This window comes from Orbicella faveolata, unplaced genomic scaffold (genome assembly GCF_042242905.1).
Source record: "Orbicella faveolata isolate gen_17 unplaced genomic scaffold, um_ofav_v1 contig_34, whole genome shotgun sequence".
NCBI lineage: Eukaryota > Metazoa > Cnidaria > Anthozoa > Scleractinia > Merulinidae > Orbicella > Orbicella faveolata.
In genome coordinates, this window is record NW_028301563.1 from 1807922 (window position 1) to 1835389 (window position 27468).

General features: G+C 40.3%; 2 protein-coding genes across 3 annotated transcripts; both read right to left on the minus strand.

Annotated features, from left to right (window-relative positions):
* Window positions 1-174: 174 nt before the first annotated feature.
* LOC110058768 (ATP-dependent 6-phosphofructokinase, muscle type-like) lies at window positions 175-18443 on the minus strand. Of its 2 annotated transcripts, XM_089271961.1 has the most exons (26): window positions 18096-18443; window positions 17330-17443; window positions 16147-16220; window positions 15653-15730; window positions 14744-14845; window positions 14247-14334; window positions 13703-13758; window positions 13129-13238; window positions 12353-12397; window positions 11783-11825; window positions 11435-11500; window positions 10817-10912; window positions 10423-10515; window positions 8624-8749; window positions 8157-8221; window positions 7426-7516; window positions 6841-6987; window positions 6516-6586; window positions 5919-6006; window positions 5206-5358; window positions 4538-4702; window positions 4086-4147; window positions 3380-3491; window positions 2753-2855; window positions 1875-1980; window positions 175-1429 (listed from the first exon to the last, which is right to left on the minus strand). In XM_089271961.1, the coding sequence occupies exons 1-26, from the start codon at window positions 18133-18135 to the stop codon at window positions 1312-1314; spliced, it is 2412 nt and encodes an 803-aa protein (XP_089128087.1). In that variant the 5' UTR covers window positions 18136-18443; the 3' UTR covers window positions 175-1311. The 2 variants fall into 2 exon arrangements, with proteins under 2 accessions (XP_089128087.1, XP_089128086.1); XM_089271960.1 differs by lacking the exon at window positions 18096-18443 and having other exon boundaries at window positions 17330-17663.
* Window positions 18444-19937: 1494 nt separating this feature from the next.
* On the minus strand, window positions 19938-26747 carry LOC110058758 (uncharacterized). Its single transcript, XM_020765416.2, has 4 exons — window positions 26476-26747; window positions 24497-26379; window positions 22582-23775; window positions 19938-21987 (listed from the first exon to the last, which is right to left on the minus strand). Exons 1-4 carry the CDS (start codon window positions 26498-26500, stop codon window positions 20905-20907), a joined length of 4185 nt encoding a protein of 1394 aa, XP_020621075.2. The 5' UTR covers window positions 26501-26747; the 3' UTR covers window positions 19938-20904.
* Between the last annotated feature and the right edge of the window lie 721 nt (window positions 26748-27468).

The window sequence follows — 27468 nt, forward strand, 5'->3', positions numbered from 1 at the left end:
GTGCAATTGGGGCAGGAAAGCAACCTTGTCCCCAGGGTGCTTTTCCCTAACGAAGTTGGCGGTAAAGGGTTGGGCGCTGAAACGGACGTCTCGCTAGAGCTACCTCGTCCTCAGAGAGACCTGTCAGTGGAATGGGCTTGATCTGCTCGTAGGCTTCGTCATTCTAGTTAATCATTCTTTTTTTTTTTTTTTCAAGTCAGTTAGGGACAAAATGCATCTTTTTTAAGGTACTACTATCTTTCTTTTATTGACACTAGCAGTTATACACATGTATCGTGTTAGTCATGCTTGCAGTCAAATATAATTTAGTTCTGGTACACTAACACGCTTAGAGTTCTTTGTAAACAGCTTTCAACTACAGCACTATCACGACAACAGTCTACGCTTTGTGAAGGATAAAGAGTTTAAATCCTATACATCTGTTCTAAAGTTCATATATAATATTTTCTCTTTTCTTCATGGTGGTCATCCTTTATCTATTCTCTTCTTTGAAAGTCAATGGAGTCAGTAGGGAAGTAATTAACACATTCTATTCGCATCTAGTTCAAACAAATCGTATATCCTTTTCAATGAAACTATCTATGACAAAAGCACACTCGTCCGTCCACAAGTTTTAAAACAGACACAAAACAGCCTAGCTTTGTTTGGTTATGTGATTGAATCTACAGTTGTTGCCATATCAACTGATCAAAATTTAAGAGGCAGCAACAATTCTCTTATCAACATATTCAGAGGGAACAACATATTTACTGGCATCGACGAGAGGAGAAATAATTATTCAACAGCTTGGATCCCAGGCCCTCTTCCTCCTTTTCTTCTTTGGTGAGAGAGCCTGGGATCGAGACGTTCTTAACGAAACACCTTCATTCTCAAAATCAGAAAGTCAAAACCATACATGTAATGCAAAATTCTCCAAACAAGATAATCAGAACTATACTGCTACGAGTAAGGTGAATTTAAATTTTGGTCTGGGGCTTGAAGACTTAAGCGAACACTGCGCAACAAAAGATATTTCACCATGAACAATGTAGACTATACCTATAATAATAATAATAATAGTAATAATAATAACGAATAATTTTCACTCTTCAGCACAGGGAACCATTTTTTCTTGTACATATATTCACATCTTTGTTTTAGACACGTTAAATGAAATTAAAATAATCCTAACTTCGGTTACTTCATTTTCATGTCTACTTTAACGGCCTGTTTATAACCGCGCCTCGTTTTGGCAATCACAATCCAGTTCACGAGTCCACGTGATCAGCAGGCCAGGACGCGTCACAGAAACACCTGCACATCACGAGCGCTTCACTTGAGAGGCGACAAGTCGTCCTCTCTATGGTATTCGAAGTTTTGGTGATATCTGGCCAGGATTTTCTGAAGAGAACGCAGATCTAACCACCACTGATCTCTGGGAACGCGATGCCTGTGGAGAGCAGAAAACACTTACTCCAGTCGTCAAAGATTTGTGGATGAAACCCTATTGTGTGACCATTCCGATTAAAGTCATTTAGCTGTGTTTTCATGTGGTACTGTTTATTATGTCGTACGAACTGATTCTAACTTTCAAATCTGTGAATGGAACTCTAGTGTGTAACCATTCAAATGAGAGCTACTGAGCAGTACTTTCATGTGGTACTGTTTATTATGCTAAAGACGGTGTTCTTACTTTTAAGTCCGTCGATGAAACCCTCAGTAATGTGTGACCATTCAAATGAAAGTTACCGAGTAGAACTGCCATGTGGTGCTGTAGACTGTGGTTCTAACTTAAAATCAGTAGACGAAACTCTAACATGTGACCACTGAAATGAAAGCTAGTTAAACAGTATTCTTTGAGGAACTTTTCGGATAACAATGACTTTAAAACTTACTGAAAGTCTGTAACGAGTTTCAATGTTTCAACGGGCGTAAAAGGATTGTCCGCTTTCTTGATGCCCAGCAGACAAGCTGTGTCTGGAGATGAGGTTTCAACTAATCCTTAAAGAGAAAATATATATCATGCCGTGAAATATCGGTTATGATCACACTCCCCCCAAAACTTCTTGTTATAAGCTCTCCGTTACACGCTCATGCGCACATTTTTCAGCTAGCCTATAAAAGATATATTAAAAATCTTTTGAATGCGGAGGTCCACACGACGCAAGAAATAGAACATACTGGTTAAGTTGCCGAATTTCTTTCTGTGGGATGCTCGTGTCAGACGTCACTAGAAATGTAGAATCAAAACTGAATGCAACGCTGGCACTACTGAAGAACAATGTGCCATCAGGCGTTCTTATTTATTTTTTTCGTGGCGGTGCGATAGAGACGAAATATAACAACGCCTAATATTCTGGGAGCAGGGATGGCGCAGTGGTGAGAGCGCTCGCCACCAATGTAGCCCGGGTTTTATGCCAGCCCGGTGCCATAAGTGGGTTGAGTTTGTTGTTGGTTCTCGCCTTACTCTGAGGGTTTTTCTGCGGATTCTCCGGTTTTCCTCCTTCCACAAAAACCAACACATCCAAATTCCATGCCAAGTAGGATGGGGGCTAATGTGGCTTCCTCTCTAAATAATGTGATTTATTTATTTACACTTCTATCAAATAAGTGTCGACCAAGATATTCCGCTCGACTTGTGAGCGATTTTTAAATTTTCCCAGCCCAATACTTGGGCACAGGAAATAGAACATTCTGATTGGGTGATTTGAGTTTCTGGACTTCTCAGCTGTTTTAATAGTGCAATGGGAAAAAATATCTACTGCCCTGTTACCTTCATCAGTTATATTCTGACCAATCTTTTCCGTGAGCCAGTTTACAGCCCGCGTCGCTTGTCGGGTGGCCTGGATCCGATCGAAAGGTGACGGCGATCCTCCCTGGTGAATAAACAGTGGTAACTCGTAAAAATATTCTGGCATCAACAGGATTTAAAGTTCATATCTGATGTGAAATATGAGTATATTTTCTTTAAAACAACAAAGGATATGGTACATACTAGTTAAGTAACACTTACGAGTGTATACCAAGGAATATTCCACTTGTCACTTTTGTATTTTCTTGGTATACACACTCACCTTAAGGCTCGTGTGTTTCCCAAGCGAAGAGTGGGATGTTCCAAGGTGTACCTCGAGATAGCGTCGAATAACTATTTTATACCAAGCATGTAGAAAATACAGTGGCCAACAAATTTAATGCGGCATACGCGTGGCGCATGATGGGAAGGTTGGATGTATATACAACGGCTTTCCTGTATTCTGATTGGCTGTATTTTCTATGGCATGGTATAAATCACTTTATTCCACAGCACGAAAGAAAACCGTTCCAATTAGGTATAGGAGTAGGTCGTTCACCACACCAAGGGCAAAATATTAAGATGTAAAGAGGTAGCTTAAAATCTCACCTGCTGTACATGACCAAGTACATTGGTTCTGACTGTGAACAGTCCTTCGCCTTCTTCACGGTACAACGCCGCGATAAAATCAGTGGAGTAATTTTCGCTGCATTTCTCGTTTCTATATAAAAAGACAAAACACAGTGGAAAATAAAAATAGCAAGACCCAGCGATATTGTTGTCTTTGTTTTGTTTTGTTCTGTTCTGTTAAATTGTAAATACCTTTACTAAAGTGTCAAATGTATTTAGCACTGTTGCGCTAATTGGTGACACTGAATAACTAAAACAAATATTGCAAACAGAACATAAACTGTTACGATGTTACTGTAAAAATCCCAACTGGTGGGAGGCTGACCAGTTAGCTATTCCCACAACGCGGTCGAGGAGTTGAACTCGGGACTACCAAGAACAAATCCAGATAGCGGTAGGACGGAGGATTTGAACCAGCTCTAAACCACTCGGCCACGCCACCCCTACGTGCTGTCGTGAAGCTTTTTCACGAATGCCAGGAAATTCCTAGCATCCGATTTCCATGAGCATCATTAAACGATTATATAGCCAGATCAGCTCAGTTCAGCTGGTTTGACCTATACTAACGCTGTAAATTCAGCAAAGTACAAATAAATGTCATCTCAATTTGTCTTTGACTGTGATCGTTCAAACGATGCTTCTTAAGAAGCTGCTTTAAAGAGAGAGAGAGAAGGATTTGTCGTACCTTATAATAAGTCCCCTCCTTATAGAGCCTTTCATCTTGTCTATTAAATGTTCGATGTTTGTCTGTAAAAAAAGGCAGGCAAAATGTGATTCAACTGGTAGAAAACAATAAAATGCTAGCTGGCAAGAGAGACGTTTCTTCGCAAGCGATAAAGGTAAAGTCTGCATGCGAGCCAAGTGGCCCATCAGGCCGGAGTTTATCGAGGTTTCTGTAGCATGAAGCGACTGGGAGTATTTCTACTCCCCCCTGGAGGGAATGCTAGTTTATCGCAAGGGTTACCCCCCAGAATTAAGTTCGCCGGTACCCATTTATACACCCGGGTGGAGAGAGGCACTGTGAGAGTAAAGTGTTTTGCTCAAAAACACAACGCAATGTTCCCGGCCAGGGCTCGAACCACAAGCTTCAGGTATGGTGGAGAATCCAACACTAAGGTAGTAAAAGATAGTACCTACCTTCAAATGCTTAAGCGTCAGTTTTTCCTCAAAGACATAAGCCGCATCCGCGCCGCCAGCTAAGGCGCTCATTGTTGCCAGGTAACCACAGTATCCGCCCATACACTCTACAACAAACACTCGTCTTGTCGCGCTGCTGGCCGACTGTTTGATGCGATCACAGTTCTGTGTCGACAAGAAAAAAAGAAAAAAAGTGCTGCACATCGGTCATGGTCTGTTGGAACCAACTGTTTGAACCACAGTCAGTTTTAGTTAACTTGGTTAAAGCTTCTCCAACTGTTTTCCATTGAAACATTTGATAACCGTTCGGCCTAGTTCTACCTGGATCAACCGCTAAATTCGGTTGGGACTAGTGAAGTTTTTCTTTTCTTTTTTTTCGTCCGTAGGGAACTTTATCCCTAACAACTTTGTCTGAAACATGAATAAGTTGTTTAACCAACCAAGCGAAAACAGGTTTTCTCCAATAAAAAAGGGAAAAAACGAAACGAAAACGCTAGAACCCAAGAAAATAACAACTTAAAGTGAGCCACGTTTCAAATAAAGCTTGCTACATAGGCCATTGTTAGCATCATACCACTAACCACTGAGTTGAACGTTTGAAGTTCGAGTTTTTTGTATGCAGTAAGAGGCAATTGCATTCCATAACTGCTGCACAGAAGTAAACTTACCTCGGTGATAACATTAAGAGCTGTGTCAACACCTAGACTAAGGTCTGTACCAGGGACGTTGTTACTGATCGTGGCAGGGATGATAACCATGGGAATACGGAATGCAGGGAACTTTTCACGTGCTTCGGCGAGTTGTAAAACAGCATGATAGGCCTGGGAGAAAAAAAACAAACAACAAAAACAACGGTCACAGCGAGTAATGTTCAGCGCTATGATGCTAGAATACAATAATCCCTCTCAGAATATTTGCTTAAAGAAGCGTTGATAGTAAAGCTCACAATTGCATTTACTTAATACCCTTAGAACCTTCCAGAAGTGGACACCCTTGAGAAAAGAGAAAGTGCACGCTTAGAAGAGAGGTACTTTTATGGCATATCAAAGCGTTTTAGCTATGGTTTGGCGTTATTTTCATTACGAACAAAATACACAAAAAGTTGAGAAATGCTGCCTCTACTGGACAACGAAAACGACAAATCACGCAAATCTCCGACATATTATATAGTAACTCTTCTAACTTCCTACAATGTTCAAAATTTGTCAAGAAGACAGGTGATAAGAATACAGAAACTATTAGGGCGTATTGTTTTGATGAAGCACCAAGTTCTTAGAACTAAGTGAAAGAAATGTACCGCAATAAGAAAGGAGATTTATATTTTAAGCTTGGACTCAAAAAAAAACCCACTTCAATATGACTCTTTCGGATTAAGTCTCACCTCAAAACCGCCAATGACGAGCAGCCCTTGAAAGTTGTACTTGGTAAACTGCTCTGCAACTTTCTGTAAGTTTTTGGAAGGTAATGTTCTGAAAAGCCAGAAAAGTATGAAAATCAGTCAAAATAAAGTTCATGTAAGATGTTGCAACTAACACATTAAGAAAACAATCCTCGTCGCTAATATGTGCGACTTAAGTTGTTACTGTTTTGACTGTTTTGTATAATTTATGGCAGGAACCTGGAACTAAAAGCTTCATTTGTGCGGTTTCTTTAAAATTCTGATAGTTCGCTCACACAACATACCTAGAAGTTGTCTCTGTTAACAAATAAGAGTTAAATTTCACGTTATTCAATAACCTAATTTCAATTTGCCAAACTTCGTTCAACTAAGAAAACTATTGTGTCCACTGGATTTCCCCAAAAGTTCCACCATGTCCGTCTATATTATTACAACTCTACTACTGAGAATTGTAGATTTGAGGACAGAACTCTAACAGACCGGTTACTTCCACTACATTGGCGTGTTATACTATGTACGTGAAGAATATATGAAATAATTCATATTAGAACTGCGGTTGTACTTTCATGTACTATGTACCTTGTAGTGCCCAGCTTTGATCCACCCATGCCCGCCCAGCTGTCAACATGCAGCCATCCCAGTAACTCAACCTGTTTGAAATATAATGGCAAACACTGCTACAGTATGATTCTTTGCTACGCAAAATCTTCAGGAAGGTCCAGCTCCACTGTTTTAAAACGGTGAGAAAACTTGCTGCAGCCACAACGCTCTCATCTTAAGACTTATATACTACCATGTCAAAATATAAGGTTTCTCACAAAGGTCTATATATCGAGTTCCAATAATCTTAAAGTGCTGTTCGTTTAGCTTTAGAGTTCGAGATAGTGGAGTTGAACTGTATTACCCTGTCATCCAAGAGTCCGTTGATACCATCTCTGATTCCCAGTACTGAATGTCCTTGATAGAGTGAAAACCGAACAAAGGAACGTACAGCAGTGCTCATGCCTCCAGCAGGGGCACCAATGTTAATGACTGCCAGGGTGTAGCCAGACTAGCAAAGACAAATCAGATATTTAAGAAACAAAAAGAGGTCTGGGTCCAATTAGGAGACACACACAAAAAAAGGGATGCAGGACAAAGAAGGAGCAAGGAAGAGAGGATGGAACAAGAGAACGGAGGGGGGAGGAGGAGTGGTAGGCTCAATCTCCAGCTGGGGGAGTTTCGGTGTGCACCAAAACACCCACGGCTGGAGACTGAGCCTGGAGGAGGGGGCAAAGAGGGGGGAGATGAGTGGGCTAGAGGGAGAGGGAAGGGAGGGAGGGAGGGAGGGAGTGAGCAATGCAAGTTAAACTGTGACGATAACTGGATTTAGAGCGTTGATTGACACTGTCTAGAAGAAATGCGAATGACTGATGATTGATCATTAATTTTGTCAAACAGCCTTCCAGATTTCCAATAGTTTACAAGATTAGGTACATGCATTTCATACTTTGCAAGACCCTGACACATCACACTGGCTGGATGCTGGGGGTCCAACTTCCTTCAGCACTTTGAACATCTCTATGTTACTCTTGAAGGTTCTGAAGCAACAAGAAAATACACAGCAGTTAACTGAAGGTAATCTTAGCTAAATGCAAAAATAGCCTTAAAGTCCCTTTCTCTGCATGCAGGTTGCAAAATCGTTCTTCTCACAAAAATTTATACTTTAATAACGAATCTCGCAATATTCTATTCTAACGTCATTTAGTTCGTTTGTCTTTGCCAAAGCTATCTTGAAATTGATTATGGAACACAGTGCCAAATTCCAAATAGAAATTAGTTCGGAAAATTATGTAACCGTCTTGCTTCTTTTCTCCGGACAACGCAGAATTTGGCCATTTCACGCTGTTGTTTTGCAGAGTACAGCAAAGGAATGTACCAAGAATTATACCGCACGCGTACAGCCATTGAACTGCTCATTAAACATTTTGTTTGGTGGCGATCCCGTTGCCGTTGTCAATGTGGTTTTCTTTAAACTTCCTAACTACGGAGCTGCTCCATAGGGCTGAGCGAATACCTACACACAAAGGCAGCTAACATGCTACAAGCTTGAACTGTATATGAGTTGATCCATAGCGAGTTACTTCAATGAAACAATTGGTGTTCAGCAGAGGATAAATGAATGAATTTTATGTGGGAGCACACAATAGAGAAGGAAAAGTAAATGGTTATTACAAGTACCTTCCTCTTAGTTTGACTACTTCCTCAAAGTTCTTTGCCTTGGTTGCTTCCTTCACTGCAATAGTCTGCCATTTGATACAAACATGTATTTGTACTTGTCTTCCAGAACATTCAAACATTTCCCTGGCAGGTGCATTAGACGGAAAATGAACGCAAAATCATCTGTGTTCTTGTTCTTGTTTTTATAATTGCAACTTTTTGTCGTATGAGAGCTTGAAACATCACTTTTTCTCAGTTGCTGGATTTGCTGAGAACTTCACCTTCCAAAGTCAGTTGTTTTGGATTTCCCTGGAAAAGTCATGCCAATTTCCTAAAATTTCTTAATCAACACCTTCATTTGATACTTTCATCTCCCACAGCTCTTGGCCGCTGGACTATGACTAGTCTGTCATTACAGCCCGATGTTAATTGGAGGACCTAAGTGACTCAGACTTGGTGATGACACAAACAAATATGCACATATATACCTTTTCTACGCATTCCATCAATGGTCTCTTACTGAGTTTATTGCCATCTAGGCAGATAACACATGGTGCTGTTTCAGGTTTGGCATCCAGAACAGCAAGGGCAGCCTCCGCACCCATGCGGCAGGACTGTAAAAAAGACAAGTTAAGAAATGCTTAAATAAAGTACACATCTACTGAGTGGAAGAGTATGAAAAACAATATTTAACCAATTATTGGATGAGGTTTTTGTAGTATCCAGAATAATCAAGGTCAATGTAGGGGCTGATAACCCTTACCAAGACCTTGATTATTCTGGATATCACAAAAACCAAATCTACTGTAATAACCGTTTTATTATACACTGAACGAAAAAAAGGGAAGTCATGTTTTTGCTTCTTCACTGACAGCAAGCAACACAAAGCCCGCAAACTTTACATGATTACCCTTAAAAACCATGCACAGAGGTCATACATGACATGACTACCCATGATTTTGAGTGTCCTTGACATGATTATTGTATAATCTGCAGCTAGATGACATCACAGACGCTGACTTCGAAAATTCACTGTATGTTTTCAGCCAATTAAAAAAGAGAGAGCGAGTTCAATGTATAACAATCAACAATTGATATCATATCTTAACTTCTCACAATTGTTGTTAGTTAACCTGGTTGATTGAAGATTGAAGTAATTCAATTGCAGTTGACCTGCTACTCAGTATACAGCACCCTTTCAAGGTTTCACATCATTTACACTAATTTTGTAAACTTTTTGCTTGAAATTTAAGAATGTTTGGTTTAGTCTACTAGATGCTGACATTAATGACATAATGAAAAGCCACTACCAAACAAAAGGTCTGCATTATGAGCCAGGTGGCCCATCAGGCTGGCACTCATTTCGGATTCCGTAGCATGAAGCAACTGGGAATAGTTCTGTGTACTCCTCCCCAGATGAGATGCTAGTCCATTGCAGGATGACCTCACAGCTTTACATTCACCCAGTACTGGGTGGAGAGAGGTACTTTGTGAGTATAGCATCAGATTGCTCAAGAACACAACACAATAACCCTGGCCAGGGCTCAAACCTGGACCACTTGATCTGTAGGCGAGCGCACTAACTGTGAGGCCCCTGGACCCTGCCTCTGGAAAACTGCTAAACAAACTCACAACAAATTAATCTTCCCTACTAATAATTATCGTGAGCCATGGTGGCATAACAATTAGTGTACTGGACTCCACACTGAGTGGTTTGGGTTTGAACTCTGGCTGGGATCAATGCATGGAAGACACTTTTCTCTCACAGTACATGATCTCTACACCCAGGAGTAGAAATGGATACCAGCAAATGTTATTGTTGGGCCAACTTGTCAGGATGCTGGGGACTAGGCTGAAAAGTGGCCGTCCAAAATGTACTATGAGGCCTGCTCAAATGAACAATTTATAAGACAACATATGAAAAATAAAACGATTTTCTTTAATATAGGTGGTTGTCCACGGGACACCTGGAGGCCCATCTGGTTAAAAGCCTGCTGGGGATTAACCTGCAATGAACTAACACCCCATCCAACAGGAGCAGAAATACACCCAGTCGCTTCATGCTGTAGAAACCAGAGATAATGCCTGGAGGTGAGAGTCTTTTGCTTCATGCTATAGAAGCCAGAGTTACATCCAAAGGTGTGAGCCTAGTCACTTCACGCTATAGAAACCAGAGTTAAATGCCAAGAGGTGTGACCCAGTTGGGCTGAAGAGACTTACCACTGATTCTTATTGGTACACATGTATTGGATCACCCACCTTGGCTGGTTGTGTTCTCTAAACTTACCAGGATCCTGTCAAATGCTGACGGAGCTCCACCCCTCTGAACATGTCCAAGAATAGTAACTCGTGTGTCATGTTGAAGATTTGTTTCGATTAGCTGCAAAACAAATGTTAAACAAATCATCAACAAAATACACACAAACATCAGAGTGATCTTACATTCGTGTGTTTGGCCTCTCAAACAACCTATACTGTACATGTATAATCAAGAACATGATTGTTTCTCACATCAGTGATAATGATTAAGTTCATAAAAATTAAAACACATTCAACTTTTCGCAAACTTGACCTCATCTATTTTCTGGTCACTCTATCTTTAATCTTAAAAGCAATTTATGCATTGCAATTTTAACAGTCATTGATCAATAAAGAACAGATTGAAATCTCCATAATCTCACCTCCCTTATGTGATCAGACTTCACAGGATTTCCAGCAACATCTTGTGCTCCTTCAGCTACAATGACAACACACAGACGACGACCACTTTCCCTGACCTGCATTGTGGAAGAAAATATTAAATATTTATTCTTTCATTAAATCTGTTTGGGGCAGGAGATTAGACAAAATTTGCTACTGACACATGCTGGTTGAGCTACAAAAATTCCACTGCATGAATATTAACAGGATCTGTTGGTCAAGCATTTACTCATTTAAGTAATTTTTTTTAAATTTCAAGATTCACTCATTAACAAGCAATTCTTAACTTGTAATCTTTGCAATCTCTACAGTTTGTTGCTCCCGAGAGTGTGAAACAAGGCTGCTTAGCAAATGAGGGATATTGTAATTAATATGAAAGACTCAACATTGGCAGAGGGCTAAACCGAACTATTTGTTACCAGACACTATCTAGTACATGCTAGTTATAATCTGTACAGAAAAGCCATGGGAATAGCCTTCTCATCAAGATTAGGGCGGGCCAATATCAACACTTCTCAAGTGCTTTTAGATGAGCACTTCTTTAAGTAAAATGAGTTCATTTTTAATAGAAATTGGAAAAAGATCATTAATTTTAGTACCTTTTTCAAATGCTTGCACATTCTGTCTTCCCAACCTTCTTCAACAGGCCACTCAGGAATGAAGACCTGCCGTCCACAGTGACAAAACAACATTGCAATTTATGCTCATCTCATTCATGTAACTAAGCCCTCGTGAGCTGCTAAACATGCCCTTTGTTGTGAAATCACAGATCTAAACCTTGTTTATTGCGTACTCACGGTTATAGAAGTAGAATGCATGCACAGTAGAATCTCCAATCCCTCCCCACTACTCCCCACAATGCTTTCTTTCTAATTATTGTACACCTCTTCCTTTTTTATTCATTATTTAGCTTTTTTTGTGTGATGAAATCAAACAAACACACTTACATAGTCAGCTCCAGCTCCTAAGCCAGTAACAAGAGCCAGATATCTGTGGAAAAGAGCACCATTTTTAGTTATAAGCCATTATAAAAACAAAGTCAAATGACATGAAACTCAAAAAACAGTTAAATCATTCTTGTGCTATTTCTTGGGCACAAATATATTCTGACCAATGAAAATAATTATCAACTCCCTGGACCTTAAAATTAATGTTCTTTGGTGAATTTGTATATATTAAATGCTTTGAAAGCTACTTAATAAATATTATTATGGCCTACATGACTGCACATGAATATAACTCGCATGTGTAACTTGGGTCGAGAAGACTCTAACCAGGAGAAAGTGAAGCTAAACCTACATCACTAAGTATAAAATAATATAAACCATATTTATTTAATTTATATGAACTATTACATCAGTAGGGAAGGATGATTTGAGGGACAATTTTGTCTAGAATAGCCTAAAGTGAATAAAAAATAAGTTTGTTGGAAAAGGAACATATTTTCCTGTTTGAATGAGACACTACATGGCTTGTAAACAGGATTTAAAAACCCTATGAAGTATAATCAAACATACCCACAGTGTCTTCCCATCACTTCCAAAACAAATGTCCTCTGGTGGCTACAAGATAAGACAAGACGTCACTCAATAATTTTACATTGTATAGTTAAGTCATAAAGCAGTTTCCATTTGAGTGCCAAAAGTAATTAGGCAATTAAGTTGGTGTTGGATTTGGTTTTTCTATGGTTTTGGATTGGCTGAGTAGTCTAATTGGTAAGTATAGTAATTGGTTTGGTTTTGGTTTTCTGGCTCTCAATTGAAAACTGCTCTACAATGTCCATAATTTTTATAGTAATTTTTAAGCAACACTAAAAATTACATTTCATCATTCCACTCCAAATGTTTATGCAAAATTCTTAGTTGAACCTGCAAGGTTCTCTGTATCAGATGTGAAGGGTGTCTATATTGATGTGACGTTTATAATCTGTAACTATTAACAAAATTTTCTTACTTACTTTACAGCTACAGTGTATGTTACAAATAATTGCTGAAATACTACATGTATCATGTTACAAAGAAGGCTTCTGACCTTGTGTAAATTTGTTATGCCTATGACAACACTGCCATGCTATTTGATCAATTTCAGAATCTTGCTCACAGGGGTAGCTGTATGCTAATGAATTACAGCATTTCTTGACGAATAACTTTCAGAGTTTTGTTGTCAGTAACAATATTATTCACGACAGACTTCAATTTAGAGTGATAAACAGCATGCTATGTACAACAGGAAATTATACAGTATGTAATAAATTACTATTTCACAATTTTTTTTAACTGCAATGACTACACACCTTGAGGCTGTTGTCATGATTGCATCAACTGCTTCAAAGATTCTATGAAGTGCTGAGTCTGCTCCAATAGTCATATCAGTGCCACAGAAATCATTATCAATTGAGCCAACCTTAAAAATACATGTACAATGTCAGTGAAGAAAAGGTAACCAGGTGGGCTGGACCAAAAAGGTAGACTTAACAATAATACATGTACATGTATTACAATCATCTACTTGTACTACTACTAACATCAAATGAATCAAAATTATAACTAATTAATATAAACTATACATTCTTGACTGTAACCCTGTTCAGAATGGGTTGGGATGCAGAGAGGGGTGAAAACCACCACTATCTAGAACTTGAAGTATTTTTGAACAGATATGATGATGAAACTTAGAAATTGTGTAGTAGGAGCCCTGCCACCCTTCCCATCTCTGGCCATGTGAGATGATCCATAAGGTTAGAGTCAGGACGAGCACTGTCTGCCCCCAGCCCCCTCCCACCCCATGCCCCATTTGAGTAAGCTTAATATATGTTATGCAATTAATAAGCTAAATATTAAAATTGTGCAAGGAGAAATGGATCTCACCATTCCAACAATGTTGAGAAAATTTTTTTCCCTTGCCATTTTCTCAGAAATTTCGCCTGGAAAGAGAAAGCAATTAATGCTTAAAATATCTATTCTTAATAATTATATACACAGTCAAACCTTCCATCAGCAAAGTGTCTGCTTAAGAGAGGTGTCCACTTATGGGACATTAAAAACAAAGCACTTGTATGTGGCTGGGACCATTACTAAGTGCCAGCTTATGGCAGGTGTCCTCCTACAGGAGGTGTCTATTAGGAGAGGTGTGACTGTACGTAATGTAATACACTTTTTTTTATGGTATACGCACATGTACAGTTTATAGCATGCCCATGCACGTAATTTTAGCAATGTCTAGCACAGTGCAAAAACTTTACTACTTAAAACTTTTTTTGTTTCATATTTTTTATGTCTGCTCTATAACTATGTTGAATTACTATTCCACTGTTAAAGATTTCTTTTTAGAAAAAAAATGTGATTTTTTTTGCTCATAAATGCATAAAATAATGTAAAACAAATGCTGGGTACTTCTTGCATCATAACTTACCAGTTTTAACAAGCTCATCCAGCAGTCCCTGCCATTCCTGCCTAAAAAGATTAGCACCTGTCAAGCTGCCGTCACCACCTATAACAACCTACACAGCACAAAGAAAGTAGAAATTACACACAGCTCCTGCCACCAGCTATAACAACCTACAGTGTACATGTACACAACAGACAGAAAGTGGAAATTAAAAGGATATGTACACAATCATGTTCTTTTGAACTTTGAAGATTCCATCACTCCACACATTCTTCTTTTTTTCTTGCTCAGGTAAAACCTGTTGCCATTTGCATTCAGTTCCTACAATGTTGTTTGCAAAACCACTTTAGGAATTATATAATATACTAAGAATTTCTAAGTGGCTGTGCTCTGTTTTTCATTGTTATTTTTTTACATTGCATGTATTTATTTTTATTGTAAAATTTTTCTGGGCACAAAATAAAGATTGTTGTTGTTGTTGTTGTTGTTGTTGTAATTATAGCAAATAATTTACCACTTACCAAGTTAGTAATTCCTAAAGTCACCATGTTCTTAGCAGCTTTCAGCCGTCCTGCACGACATCTGAAGTCCTGGCATCTTGCACTTCCAATCACGGTTCCCCCCTGAAATTCAGTTCATACAGGATTTACTAAAAAGCAAATGAAAGAGCGATCTTTGTTTCACACAGGTAAGTGCCCAGAAAATTCCACTGGACAACCCCCATCTATCACACAATGTACAAAGGGAGTCATGCATGACAGCCTGGGACTATGGGAGTTTAGCAGTTGGGTGAATGGATTCTCTCCTTCACTTGTTTCTTCTGGAGAAAATTCATATGGAAACTCATATTACTATCAGTTAAACTCATCAACAATACATGAGCTTGGGGAAGGTGCCTGGAAAGATAGTGGAGCCTCGAGCACAAGAGCCGGGCACGTAGGGTAACCATGACAACCCTGTGAGCAGCAACCACCAGGCACCGTCACACTGCAAAAAACAGTGGAACCATGATACCTACCTCATACTTACCAGAAAGGGAAGGAGGGCAGGGGCGAAGTCACCAAGCACAGTTAGCCCAATAGTCATTCTCACTGGCCCCTCAAAATTTTTCTTACACCGTACAACTGTACTTTATCTGTTTACAGCTTGCCTAAAAGGCACGCTCAAAAAATGGTTTTCTTTGCACTCTGTTACATGCATTATTGAGAGACTCTCTTCCACTAGGGATTTTGTATGAAATAACAATTAAAACCACAAGATGTCCAAAACTACCCTGCATTATATGTACAATGTAGCTGACCTATTTAGGAGAGTGTGATAATGCTACAAAGAATTGAATTAACTGATTTAGCATATCAATTTTATACGCCAAGCTGAAAAAAAATTAAATTTACATCACACTATTTAAGAAAATTTGGGTGAACTCATACCAGTTCAATGATTCCAGACATTTCTTCCCACTTTGCTTCTTTAATGTTATCACCACCATCTACCAAACCCTGGTAACCCTGAATAAGTAAAACACATGATTGGAACAAAAGTTTAATTCATTATGGTCTGGTACATGTGGAGGTGTGGTGGCCTCATGGTTAGTGCACTCATTTCCGGATCGAGCGGTCCGGGTTCGAGCCCTGGCTGGGGTCATTGTGTTATGTTCTTGGGCAAGACACCTTACTCTCACAGTGCCTCTCTCCACCCAGGGGTGCAAATGGTTACTGGTGGATTTAATGCTGGGGGTAACCCTGTGATGGACTAGCATCCCATCCGGGGAGGGGGGGGGGGGTAGAAATACTCCTAGTTGCTTCATGCTACAGGAACTAGCACACACTGATTTAGAGAATTACATGTAAATGTATACAGTAAACCGGCAATCAAAAAAGAGTTGGATCATGTTCAATATATAATAACAATAAATCTATCTCACCTCCCAAACAGTGAATACTCTAGCTCCAGCATAAATACCCATTCGTACCACTGCTCTGATAGCTGCATTCATCCCTAAAGAAAGACAGTATACTTTAACTATTTACTTAGTATCAATACATAATTTATTACTCCATGCACTAAATAAATTAGCATATTATAAAGTGCACTGACTGCAGTTAATTAAAGTAATTTAGGTGTGTCTGTGCAGCAAATGCAGCCTACAATCTGCAGACTTCTTTAGGTCCTTTAGGATTAGGGTACAGCCAGAGCTTGTCTTAGATTGCGTAGAATCACATGACTAGGAATATTTCTGCTCCCCCCCCCCCCCCCCAACCCCCCCTACAGATGGGAAGGTACTGCTAGTCCACTGCAAGATTAACCCCTGCCAGTAACTATTTGTACACCTGGGTGGAGAGAGGTACTTTGAGAGTAAAGTGTCTTGCCCAAGAACACAATGCAATGACCACCCTGCCCCCTTCTCCCCAGCCAGGGTTTGGTCCCAGGTCGCTCTATCTGGAGTCCATCATGCCAATCATTGGGCTTGACTGCATCTCCACTCTAGTGAAATGTGGATAGTCCAAAAATTTCCTAACTATACATTATAGCTTTGACAATATGGAAAGTTGCACTCACTGATCTCCAAATACATGTACATGTACACTATCATAATTATATTAAATTAATGAATAAATCATGAAATTTATGGCTGTTTCCACAACAGTGAGAAATATGGCAGCCAATATTGAGAAGAAAAGGATATAACTTCTAAAGTGATTTAAAACAACACGCCAATTATCTTATTACAATCGAATTAGATCTCCTTTCAAAAGAATTAAACAACAGTCTTCCAGAGTTGGAAACCGGCTGTTCCCCTAGCTTGAGGTCATTTTACCGGTGCAGAAAAATTAATAACAATATGTCTGAACTGTTGTTGTTTTTTCCTATAAGGTTATAAACAGCGTACGCAGCAGCCATCAACTAGAATAAATGGTAAATTTTTCCCTAAAGCCAGACAAAATGTAAACACTCTCTAATTCATTTCTTGTTTTTATTTTCCGTACAGTATTTATAAAGCTCGCGTCTGTTTCTTGCTGGTATAGCTCGAACAATACTAAGCTTGTATATTTCGGGCGCAGAAAACACTATCAATTAAAATGTACAATCGCTTGTGTTATTCATACCTTGTGCATCTCCTCCGCTTGTCAAAACAGCAATACACTGACCGGATCCGTCGACATTCACCAAAGTTGGCAAGCGCGAGCGACCATAAGCCTCCCTCTTTGCATCTGGTTCGTCTAGGCGAAAATCGAATTCAGTATCCTCAGCTTTGCGCTTAAGAGCCATCTTCTGAGCTCCAGAAGCAAACATCAGCTCCCTTAGCTTCCTAGTCAGCTCAGTTAAAAGATATAAAATTACTTGAGACATTTTCTAGCTAATATTTACACTGGGCCGGCTCGAAACATGCACTCCTGCATGCCTTTTCTGACTGCCGGGGGAACTCCAAATGCCCGCGATGGTAACTGCTCTGCGGAACTTCTTTCACTCCGGGAGCCTCACCGAGTCTCGCCGATGTAGCACGAAGTTTTCCGAAGATAGAGCAGGTGTTTAAGCTTGAAGAGAATTTCGTATCCCTTGTAACATCTAGAAGTTATTTTTTGCGCTGGAAATAATTCAGTCGTAGACTATACCGCTTTCCGTTCGCTTTCTTTTAAGAGCGATCTTGTCACTGGCCAGGAGCTCCTGCGTTGGCCTTCTTCGCTGGCGGTGCGTAAGTGAATCGCTAATCAAGGAAACACCACAGCTAGCAAAGTTCCTCTCTAGATTTTTGCAGAAATATTATAATATGTATCAACACATTTTCTACAACACACAGCGATTATTTATAGCGAAGTACGATATGCCTAAAGGGAAACGATGATATTAAACGAGAAAATATTTTCCACATACCTTGTCGCTTTGCCTCTGTCATCACTCGTCCGCGAGGCATGATCTGCTTGTAAGTACCATCAGACCTTTACAAGTTAAGCATCGCTTCCCCGGCGTTTATAAAATAGTGAACTTGAGAAATAAGCAAAACTCTTGTTGATAATAAATTCTAAATGGCATGAATTGTCTGCAAAAACGTCACACGACTTTTCGCAATAAGTGCTCTACAAATTATTTGCGTCCAAATAAAGGGTGGCAGAAAAATCGAACATAAAGCAAATAAAAAAAGCCTGTTCTTGATTCAAAATAATGACCCCGAAGTCGTTCGGTAAAATATTGGCTTGCAAGTCACATCAAATCTAAATTCGATCCCATAAATAAACTCTATTGTTAGCATACGAGTTAAAAAATTCAAAAGCATTGCGAATTATTTATACATTTTATTTATGCATTTTATTAAAAGTGTCATCTGATACCACAGCTTATGTATTCACTTAAACCCCTCTTCCCTTTAAAACGTAGCAAATTTAATTCTAAAGTTCTCCTTAGACAAAAAATTTCAATGTATGGAGTGAATTTGAAAACAAAAAAGCACTCTTAAATAATTCAGGCATTGGTACGTGTTAAAATTCTAATGCATATTTCTTAATTATTCATTAAAACGAGGAGCACAAAAAGGGGAAAAAGAAGAGATAACAGCTGTATGTATATTATGTATATCAAGTGCTGATAACTGAGTAGCCTGTCAACAGGCTCCGGCTGGAAGGGTCCAAACGGGGATGGAAGGGCCGAGAAGGGACTGGCTGAAAGCCGGAACCTGAAGTGGCCGAGTGGGGCCTCCTCAAATCCTCGCTGCTCGCCCAATCGGCAAACAGCGACAATAGATTCGCTTTCCAGTCTTCTCATACCGCTGTTAATGTGTCGGCTATACTTTTATGTTTCGCCTTGCTTGGTGCGAGGGAAACCGATTTCCCGACCCAAAACCGCTTTATTGCAAAGTATATGGACAACAAGCATTGTTTTGACTCCAAACCAATCATTTGAATGACGAAAGGCAGCCTTTTCAACTGGTTTCTACGACAAATGCGGCTCTCAGTTCTCGAGTCAAAGAACACTTTTTCCAAAACAAAGCCAGTTTTGAGTTTTTATCTGACCCAAACCAACCTTTTTCTAAACCTAAAACCAGTTTCCCCTGATCCAAGACCAGGTTTCTTAGGTTTAGAGAAAAGGAAATTAATGACTGATGTATGTATATCGAATGTAAACATTTCAGGGGAAAATTTCTCTACCCATCTACGAACGTAGCCTTTGTGCAGAAGTCCATAACTATTGGAATGAGTAGACATCTGCACGTAAATTAGCATGCACGTCAAGGATTTTTGATTTGTCTTCCCTACAATTGAGTTGTTTTGCTACCTTCGAGCAGTCCTGGTTATTATGGTGTGCGCACTAGCACAAGACATACTTAACTAAAACAGTGGCGTATCCAGGATTTTTCTTAGGAGGAGGTGCACCACTAAGGAATGGCAATGGCAAATTTTAAAAGCGAATACGAAAAAAAAAGGCTTCATCTCAGGGGGGGGGGGGGGGCCGCACCTCCTACACCCTCCCCCTAGATCCGCCCCTGTAAAAGCATGCCACGTAGGGTAAGCACGGAGCAAGCCATATAATAAATTTGCACTGGCACTTGGGAGGAGATGGGACTGGGAGGCACTGTTCCAAACTGTGGTTTAACGTGATATTATATTTCCTGCGATAAACGCATTTTAACAAGGCGGATTACTACAATCTCGGTTACAGCTCGAGATTCTAATTCCGAAATTGATGTTAATCGGGTTTTCGATATCACATCTTGAGCCAAGATTGTTACATACAAGCATTCAGTCACCTTTATTAAAAGCAACGCTAGGTTTCATTCTAGTCACTTTGGTGACCTGACAACACAATGGACTCGGCAGATTGTTTTCGTCTTTGTTATTATTATCATTACTATCTTATAAAGGTAGTTTTGATCATTTGGAATTGGCAAGCATAACCTTAGCATGATCATCCTCGCAGAGACCCAGGGGTTGCTAGTCGGGACGATGCGATATTTTCGGGCGAGCGATATTTTCAATTGAAAGTTTACTTCAAGAGCGGAAGAGTGGGGCTGTTCCGCTTTTGAAGTAAACTTTCGCGCGAAAATATCGCATCGTCCCAACTAGCCCCTGGATCTTCGAGGATATAGCTTGATCTAACTGCCTAGAAAGTTTACACCAATGGCATTGCACCTGTTAAAAGGAGCTCAGTCACGGTAGTTTGGCCATGCATGTACAAATAACCTTTAAATTGAAGAAAACCTGAAAATAACAGCTTACTACGATAGAAAAACACCAAAGAAATAACAATAAAACATAAAAGAACAAGGATGGTTAAGGATTGACAAGATTAACATGGATTACAAACGACGAATTTGAAAAATTTAGGCTTAACTTCTAAGATGCGAAAACCGTGACGTAGCTCCTTTAAAGACGGGTCTACATTAGGGATGGTCGATGGGGGCCCGGCCCAGGCCACGACACACTGTATCTTAACTTTTAAAAATTTAAGCCACATAGTTAATAAAACCGACTTATGCCACCGGATCGCTAAAGATACAAATATTTCAATTAACATTTCGATACAAAATGTTTCATACCAATCTGCTTGGTCCCAGCATTGAAAGACACATCGTGATTATGTACAATAAAAGTCTCTATAACCTTAAAAAAAAAAAAAAAAAAAAAAAAAAAAAAACACACTTTGAGCTTAAAAATTAAAACGGATGCCGTTTCTAACCGCTTTGATTGTTTCATAATGTTTCAGATCTTTGCGGTCGAGGGGACGGGCGCTTCCCTTGGGTGACGTGAGCTGAATCGTCGTTCTTAGCATTCAAATTAATAGTGAGCGGTATATTTTCGTGAAGTTCTTTTTCCTTCTTTTCATTATCCTGACTCTGAAGCTCGTCGAGATTTTTATTAGATAGTTGTACTCTTAGTTCCTTGTCTAGTTTGGCTTCATCTCCGTTTTCCTTCGCCACTGGATTCGGCTTTTTATCACTCTTCCTTCGCGTTTCAGCATCGTTGTGACGCGTTGATCTTTCAGAGTTTTCATGACTCTTTTTCCATTCCTCAGGGAACAGTGTCGTGTCATCTGTACACATGGAATCTCGTTGATCAAAATCGTCCGAATCGCGACGCTGTACAACAGGTACCCTCCACTTGACGCTTTCCCTTCCCCTCTTGGAAGATTCCCTTCTGATCACTTTTTCACTCGGTTCATAATTCTCTTTTTCCTTGACAGAGTAGACGCTTTCTCGATTAGCAGGCTGAATTCGACCGCAAATCGAAGCCTCCATTTCTCTAGCAATAACCTCGCTGATCCATTCCATATTCTCTCTACATTCTTGCGACAGAATCTGCAACTCTCGCATCTGTGTCTCGCTCAAGGTCGACCCGCGGGAATATCTCGGGCTCTCCCGTCCGTAACTTGCGCGTCGCTCGCGATCACTCGATGCGTTTGGAAATTCCAAGTCGATGTGGATTCCTTTTAAGCTCAAATCCAGGCGACTATTCACGCATCTTTTACGGAATCCGTTGTTTTCGTCTGCATATTCCAGCTTTATCGAGTAGACAGCCTTGTTTCTTCGTTTGCGGCTTCGACGAAAGAAGAGCACAGCGGCAAAAAAGGCGCACAGGATAATGCTCGGGATGATGGCAACTACGATAAGTAAATTAATATGACCAGTGTCACTGGCCGCGGTTGTGGGGGGTCCTGTGGAAATGTTGCCAGCCACAGTTGCTGAAGTTGATCTGGTCTGCGTTGGGTGGACTGTGACGCCTAACTGTGTACTAGATGCTTTGTAAGATGTTGCACTGCTTTTTGGTACAGGAACCTGGTTAGGCAATTAAAAACACACACACGAGCTAGTATTTATAGTTTAATTTGTGTAATTTTTTATGATTGATATACCAATGCAAAGCTGGGTAGTGAGAGGTCATACAAATGAAGAACTGATCCCCCGATACCTTCTTAATAAGGACTACAAGACGTACCGCTACTCTATACCATCGGGGATTACCCCTGAAAATTGTGTCTGGTTTACCCGGTGCCTATTTGTATATGCCCCTTATACACCGAGTGAGAAGGCCGCAGTGGAGAGGATATAGTCCCGAGTGGTGAAAGCATTACGGATCAAGCGCAGGGTGGTGTGTACAGAAACGACGTTCCCGAGTATGCTTTGTTATCCGGTTAATAAGAGGAGTAATACACGAATGAAAATGTTTCGGAAAAAAAAAAACACGACTAAAAAACCATCGAAAACTTCAAGTGCGCAATTCTGATTGAGAACCGACTAAAGTAACTTAAAGTTGTGCATATTAAACTTAGCAATGATACATGGAGTGAATCCAGAGCGAGAACAACCCTGGAGTTCAAAAGCTTAAACCCACTCCACCCGGCCCCTCCCCACGCAAGTAAATGTACTTACAATTACTGCAGATGTCATTTTACTCTTAGGTGATGTGGCTGGAACAGATGAGGAAGTCTGTAACTTGCTTTTCTCAAGAAGCGTTGACGCACTGAAACTCACGGATGTGCTGAAGTTGCGATCTTCCGATACGGCCGATTTTCTGTTTGAAGGCATAGGACGACTGCTCATGCGCGAGGATAAACGTGTGAGGATGACGCTAGTTTCGACGCTAGTAGCAGTGGCAGCAGACATTACCTCATATGGGATCTGTGACGAGGTCTGGGAATAAGAAGCCGAAGTTGCAGCTAATTTACTCGTCATGGCCAAGCTCTCACTTTCGGAGGAGGAGCGAATTTCATGTCCACTGAATCTCGAACTACCAGAGCTCCATGTTTTATGATAACTGTCAGTGTTCAATGACGAAAATTTATCAGAGGCTGAAAACAGAATCCACTTTGTTGGTTTTACCGGGGACTGCGTGTGTAATTCCGTCATTGCTTCGGTTCTCGTGGAGGACAAAGAAAGGGAAGATAGGTCTTCAGTTGCCAGTACAGAAATTCTTACTTTGACAGAAGTTCTGGAGGAGGGAGTCTTCGTTGAATCTGCGAAAGTCATTTTCCGCGATTCAGTTTGCAAGCTTGATACTGCCAGACTAGAAGACCTTTCAGCAAGAGTAGATACGACGGCTGAACTTCTTATTCCTTGCGGTACAGAAGTTGTGGTCCCTTCGTCTATAGGAATTGTCGCAGTGTCACTTGTACTAGGCTCTATTATTAAAGACATCAGGAAAGAAGTCTTCGCTTTATGACTGCTCTTCGATGGGCGGGATTCACTTTCAGTTCTTGATGAGAACTTGCTGTTTGTCCTGCCAGCAAACGGTGACTGAATTATAGAGGGCGTTGAAATTGTTGTCATGGCACCAGAAAACTGCAAAGATATCTCTCTATCCTTGGTTGACACGGACGGTGAAGCCATTACAACCGAGGATTGGAGGGAAGTCTCTCTTTGAATCGCGGACTGCATAACAGAACTCGCAACGCCAGGCAGCTTAATACGACTCGAGGTCCTCGCGTTGGTCGTTGGGGATTCTGTGGAGACGTTAGTATTGCTCACAGTAGATACAGATGATATCGTCTGGGTTGAGTAGAATGCGATGCGCGACCGTGTGCTAGCTGCTCTGTTAGATGTAGCACTTTCTTCTTGTAAAGAAATCTATAAAGAAAATTAAATGCTCTCAGATCCGCCAGTGATTAGACTGTTCACAGTCCTCTATTTTCTAGTATTTTTATTCGATCGTTGAATGCACGGATGGTATCGCGTGAGAACTGGACGCTAGAAATAAAAAGGCTGTGAACAGTCTACCAGTGAGAGCTATTGAACACTGGCCTGCAGCTCGTGTTCCCGCAAAAATTTCTCGTTCTCCTAACCTTACATTCATGTTTCTAATACTCAACTATTAGACAATGAGCTCAAGATTTCTATCGCGATATCGCGTGGCCCAAGTCAACTATCACGCATAGAAATCTAGAGCGAATTTTAGAGCGTTTTAGTATAAATCTGCTTATCGTTCAAAACTATGTCTAAATCCTCTTAACAGACACTTCCAAAACGCAAATAAGCGGCTGCCAATTTGTTAACAAGCGCACATTGCTAGGCTACTCACTATCTATCACAGAATAGATAGTGAGTAGCTTAGCCAATCAGCTAAAGCCTCGATAAACACACGGAAACATTCCTGTCCCCTAGAACTCCTGCCGAGACATGGGATGCCAGTCCATCTTAGGGTTCCCCGACATTTTGTCAAGCGAAACAAAAAATAAGAACAAATCCTGAGTTCGATCACTTGAGCACTTCCCGCCATCCAAACATTACCTTAAGTTAACCCCCACACTCAAGTCATAAACACATGAACACCAATAACAAGTATACTTACAATTACTCCAGATGTGTTTTCACTCTTTGGCGAGGCGGCTGAAACTGCAGAGGATGTCTGTAACTTGCTTTTATCAAGGGGCGTCGAAGAGGAAGGGCTGAAGCTGGGGACGTTAGAAACGGCTGAGCTTCTCTTCTCGTGTAATGAGCTACTCCCAGAAATCCCGCATGTTTTACGATTGTTGTCAGTGTTCAACACTGAAAATTCCTGAGAAGCTGAAAAAGGAATCCAGTTTGTGGGCTGTACCATAGACTGGGTTACAAATTCTGTCATATCTTCGGCTTTCAAGGACGATGTCATGTTTACGGCTTTCAAAGACGCTTGTAAAGATGGACTTACGTTAGAAGAAGTTCTTGAGATGAACGACTTCGCTGAATCTGCGAAAGACATTTCCAATTTTACCTCACTTGTTTTTAATTGCAGGGATTGAGCCTGCAAGCTCGATATTGCCAAACGGGTGGTCTTTTCGAAAGGAGAAGTAGTGTGTGAAGAACTTCTCATACCTCGCGGTACAGAAATTGCGCTCTCGTCTTGAGAAATCGAAGCACTGTCTCTAGTCGGAGAATCCGATGCACTAATTCTCGAGCTATGCATTGTTGTGAAAGACGTTTGGCTGGAATTCTCCATTTCTTCACTGATGGTCAATGTGCGGAATTCATTTTCAGGTCTTGAAGACAACTTGCTGTTTACACTACTGGGGACGTCTTGATGTGTCATAGGAGTTATTGAAACTGTCATCGCGGCACAAGGAGACAGAGAAGGCACCTCTCTGGCTTTGCCTGACAAAGACGGTGAAGCCATCACAACGGAGGAGACAAGAGAATTGTCCTTTTGAATATCAGAATGTATAAGAGAACTCGCAACTTTTTGGTTTGTTGTTGTTGCACGCGACGTTAGAAAAGCCGCCGAAGCGATATTACCTTCGTCTTGAGTCATTTTAGCCAACAAAGTTGCCTGTGACATTCCAGAAATGCTAGAAAATTTTCTTGTAGTTATTGATGTGCTTGTTTTGGTCTCGAATGTTGGTGTGGCGCCGGATCCAGAAGTGTCGGCTTTGTCAGAAAACAAAAGAGTTGTTTGAAATGTTCTGGGATTTAAATCCGTGGTTTTCCAGATGGTTTGCAAGCTAAGGAGAAGCGTTCTAGGCAGCTTTACCAGCGACACTGATCCTCTAGTAAACAATCTGCTACCGTCATTAGTGCTCGCAGATGCATTGTAATCTATGCTAATCCGCCCCAAAATAGAATTTGAGTTTGAAAGTTGACCCGTCTGGGAGTTGAGCCCATTCGAAAAAGCTGATTTCGCCAAAGCTCCTTGAGAGCTGTACCCATTAGACTTATCTCCTGCTTGAGAATTCGGCAAATATTTCTTATCTACCGACCACGAGGGTAAAATAATTCCACTGAATTCGGACGTAGTTAGAGCAATTTCCGGTTTTCCAACAGAGGCCTTTGACGATATCGCTGAACTATGTTCTGTTGCTCTAAAAAAGCCACTTTGCATATTTAGCGAGGAATAGTTCGACGCACGTTTTTCCGGTGACACGTCCCTAGATAAGACCTTGTTGACGATTTCATTTGTTCTTGTGTGAGGGACAAAAATTGTTGATGATAAAGAAGGCACAATCGGTTCTTTTATTTCAGTGGAAACCTCATTAGCTTTGTTATTTGTCGCGATAATCGTCCTGCTCAGCGAAAGTCTCGTCGTTTCTAACAAGGACGCCGATTGTGTTAAATTTAGGAATGGAGAAGAACCTATATCAAGGGTTTCTAAATTATCGTGAAAATCAGTTGAGGCACTCAAACTGTTCTTTCTCAGCGAAGGTGTCACTCCAATTGCGAAGCTTTTCTGTGTAGTTGTACATGTAAAGTAGAAGAATAAACCTAGAGATAAGAAGTGAAGCTGTTATGAAGCGGCAATGAGATTCTAGGCAACTACACAGACAAAACTAGTCGAGAAACAAGTAATATTTGACTTACCAAGTAACATCCAAAATTCTTTCATTGTTCAGCTGATGCGCTATTGACATTGATTCTTGAACCGCGATTACGTCGATAGAAAGCCTTTTCAGAAACGTGTCCCGCGTCCAAGGTTGTTTCTTTGGCATCCAAACTGTACTTCTGATGTCCTCTGTAAAACAAACGCGTTTTTACCTCTTCAAATAGTCTCTCTTCAGTAAACTGCTACACTGAAGCCTATGTCACCTGGGGGCTTCGGAGCGAGCGGCTGTAATATTTTCGTAAACTGAGAAGAGTTTTATTGTGGCGAAAGCATTGAAGTGATTGACAAGGAAAGGGCGAGGAAACATACCAGACGATATTTCAAGAAACCGCAATTATCAACGTTTTGTATTTTTTGAGAGGGACTCAAAGTAAAAGCACAAAAAAAGTAATTCGAAGTAATAGGAGGTACAAAAATAATGTAAAAGCGCAAAAGAAGAAAACATTTTGTAAAACGTCAGCGTATATTGCAACATATGTCTCATGGAATTTTAAACAAAGAAAGATTCATGCCAAACTATTTTGGTGTTTTTTTTTTTTTAATTAAGTGGCTCTTTTTCCGAAAAGGAAAATATTTTTTTCCGTTTTTTTGTATTGAAATGTGAGATTCTATCTTCTGTTTTTCTAGTTTAAAAGAGCTCAGTCACACTATTTTGAGTTGTTATAGCTAAGAACAAAATCATCTTTAAATTGAAGCAAAGTGGAAACAGTATTAGCTAAGATGGAAAAACAAGAAACAGACAATAATAAATTGTAAAGGAAGAAGGATGGTTAAGGATGGAGAAGATTAACACGGATTACAAACGACGAACTTGAAAAATTCAAGCTAACCTTCTCAAGATGCACGAATTTTGACGTAGCTGCTAAAACTTAGCAGCGATGTTCTATTATTGCTGAAAAAATTGCAGTGGGGCAAGGATTAAAAGAAGATCAAAGAATCACTATTTTGGTGGTTTCCTGTATTGAGTCTAT

Excerpts from the sequence above, each read along its gene's own strand:
- LOC110058768 (XM_089271960.1), bottom strand. The coding sequence starts at position 17,573 with ATGTCTCAAGTAATTTTATATCTTTTAACTGAGCTGACTAGGAAGCTA. Across the intron at positions 12,398-13,128 it reads ATCATGACAACAGCCTCAAG|CCACCAGAGGACATTTGTTT; the intron begins GTGTGTAGTCAT and ends CTTATCTTGTAG. Across the intron at positions 3,492-4,085 it reads AGGAGGGGACTTATTATAAG|AAACGAGAAATGCAGCGAAA; the intron begins GTACGACAAATC and ends CTTTTTATATAG.
- LOC110058758 (XM_020765416.2), bottom strand. The coding sequence starts at position 26,500 with ATGAAAGAATTTTGGATGTTACTTG. Across the intron at positions 26,380-26,475 it reads AGAATTTTGGATGTTACTTG|GTTTATTCTTCTACTTTACA; the intron begins GTAAGTCAAATA and ends TCTTATCTCTAG. Across the intron at positions 23,776-24,496 it reads AAAACACATCTGGAGTAATT|ATTTCTTTACAAGAAGAAAG; the intron begins GTAAGTATACTT and ends TTTTCTTTATAG.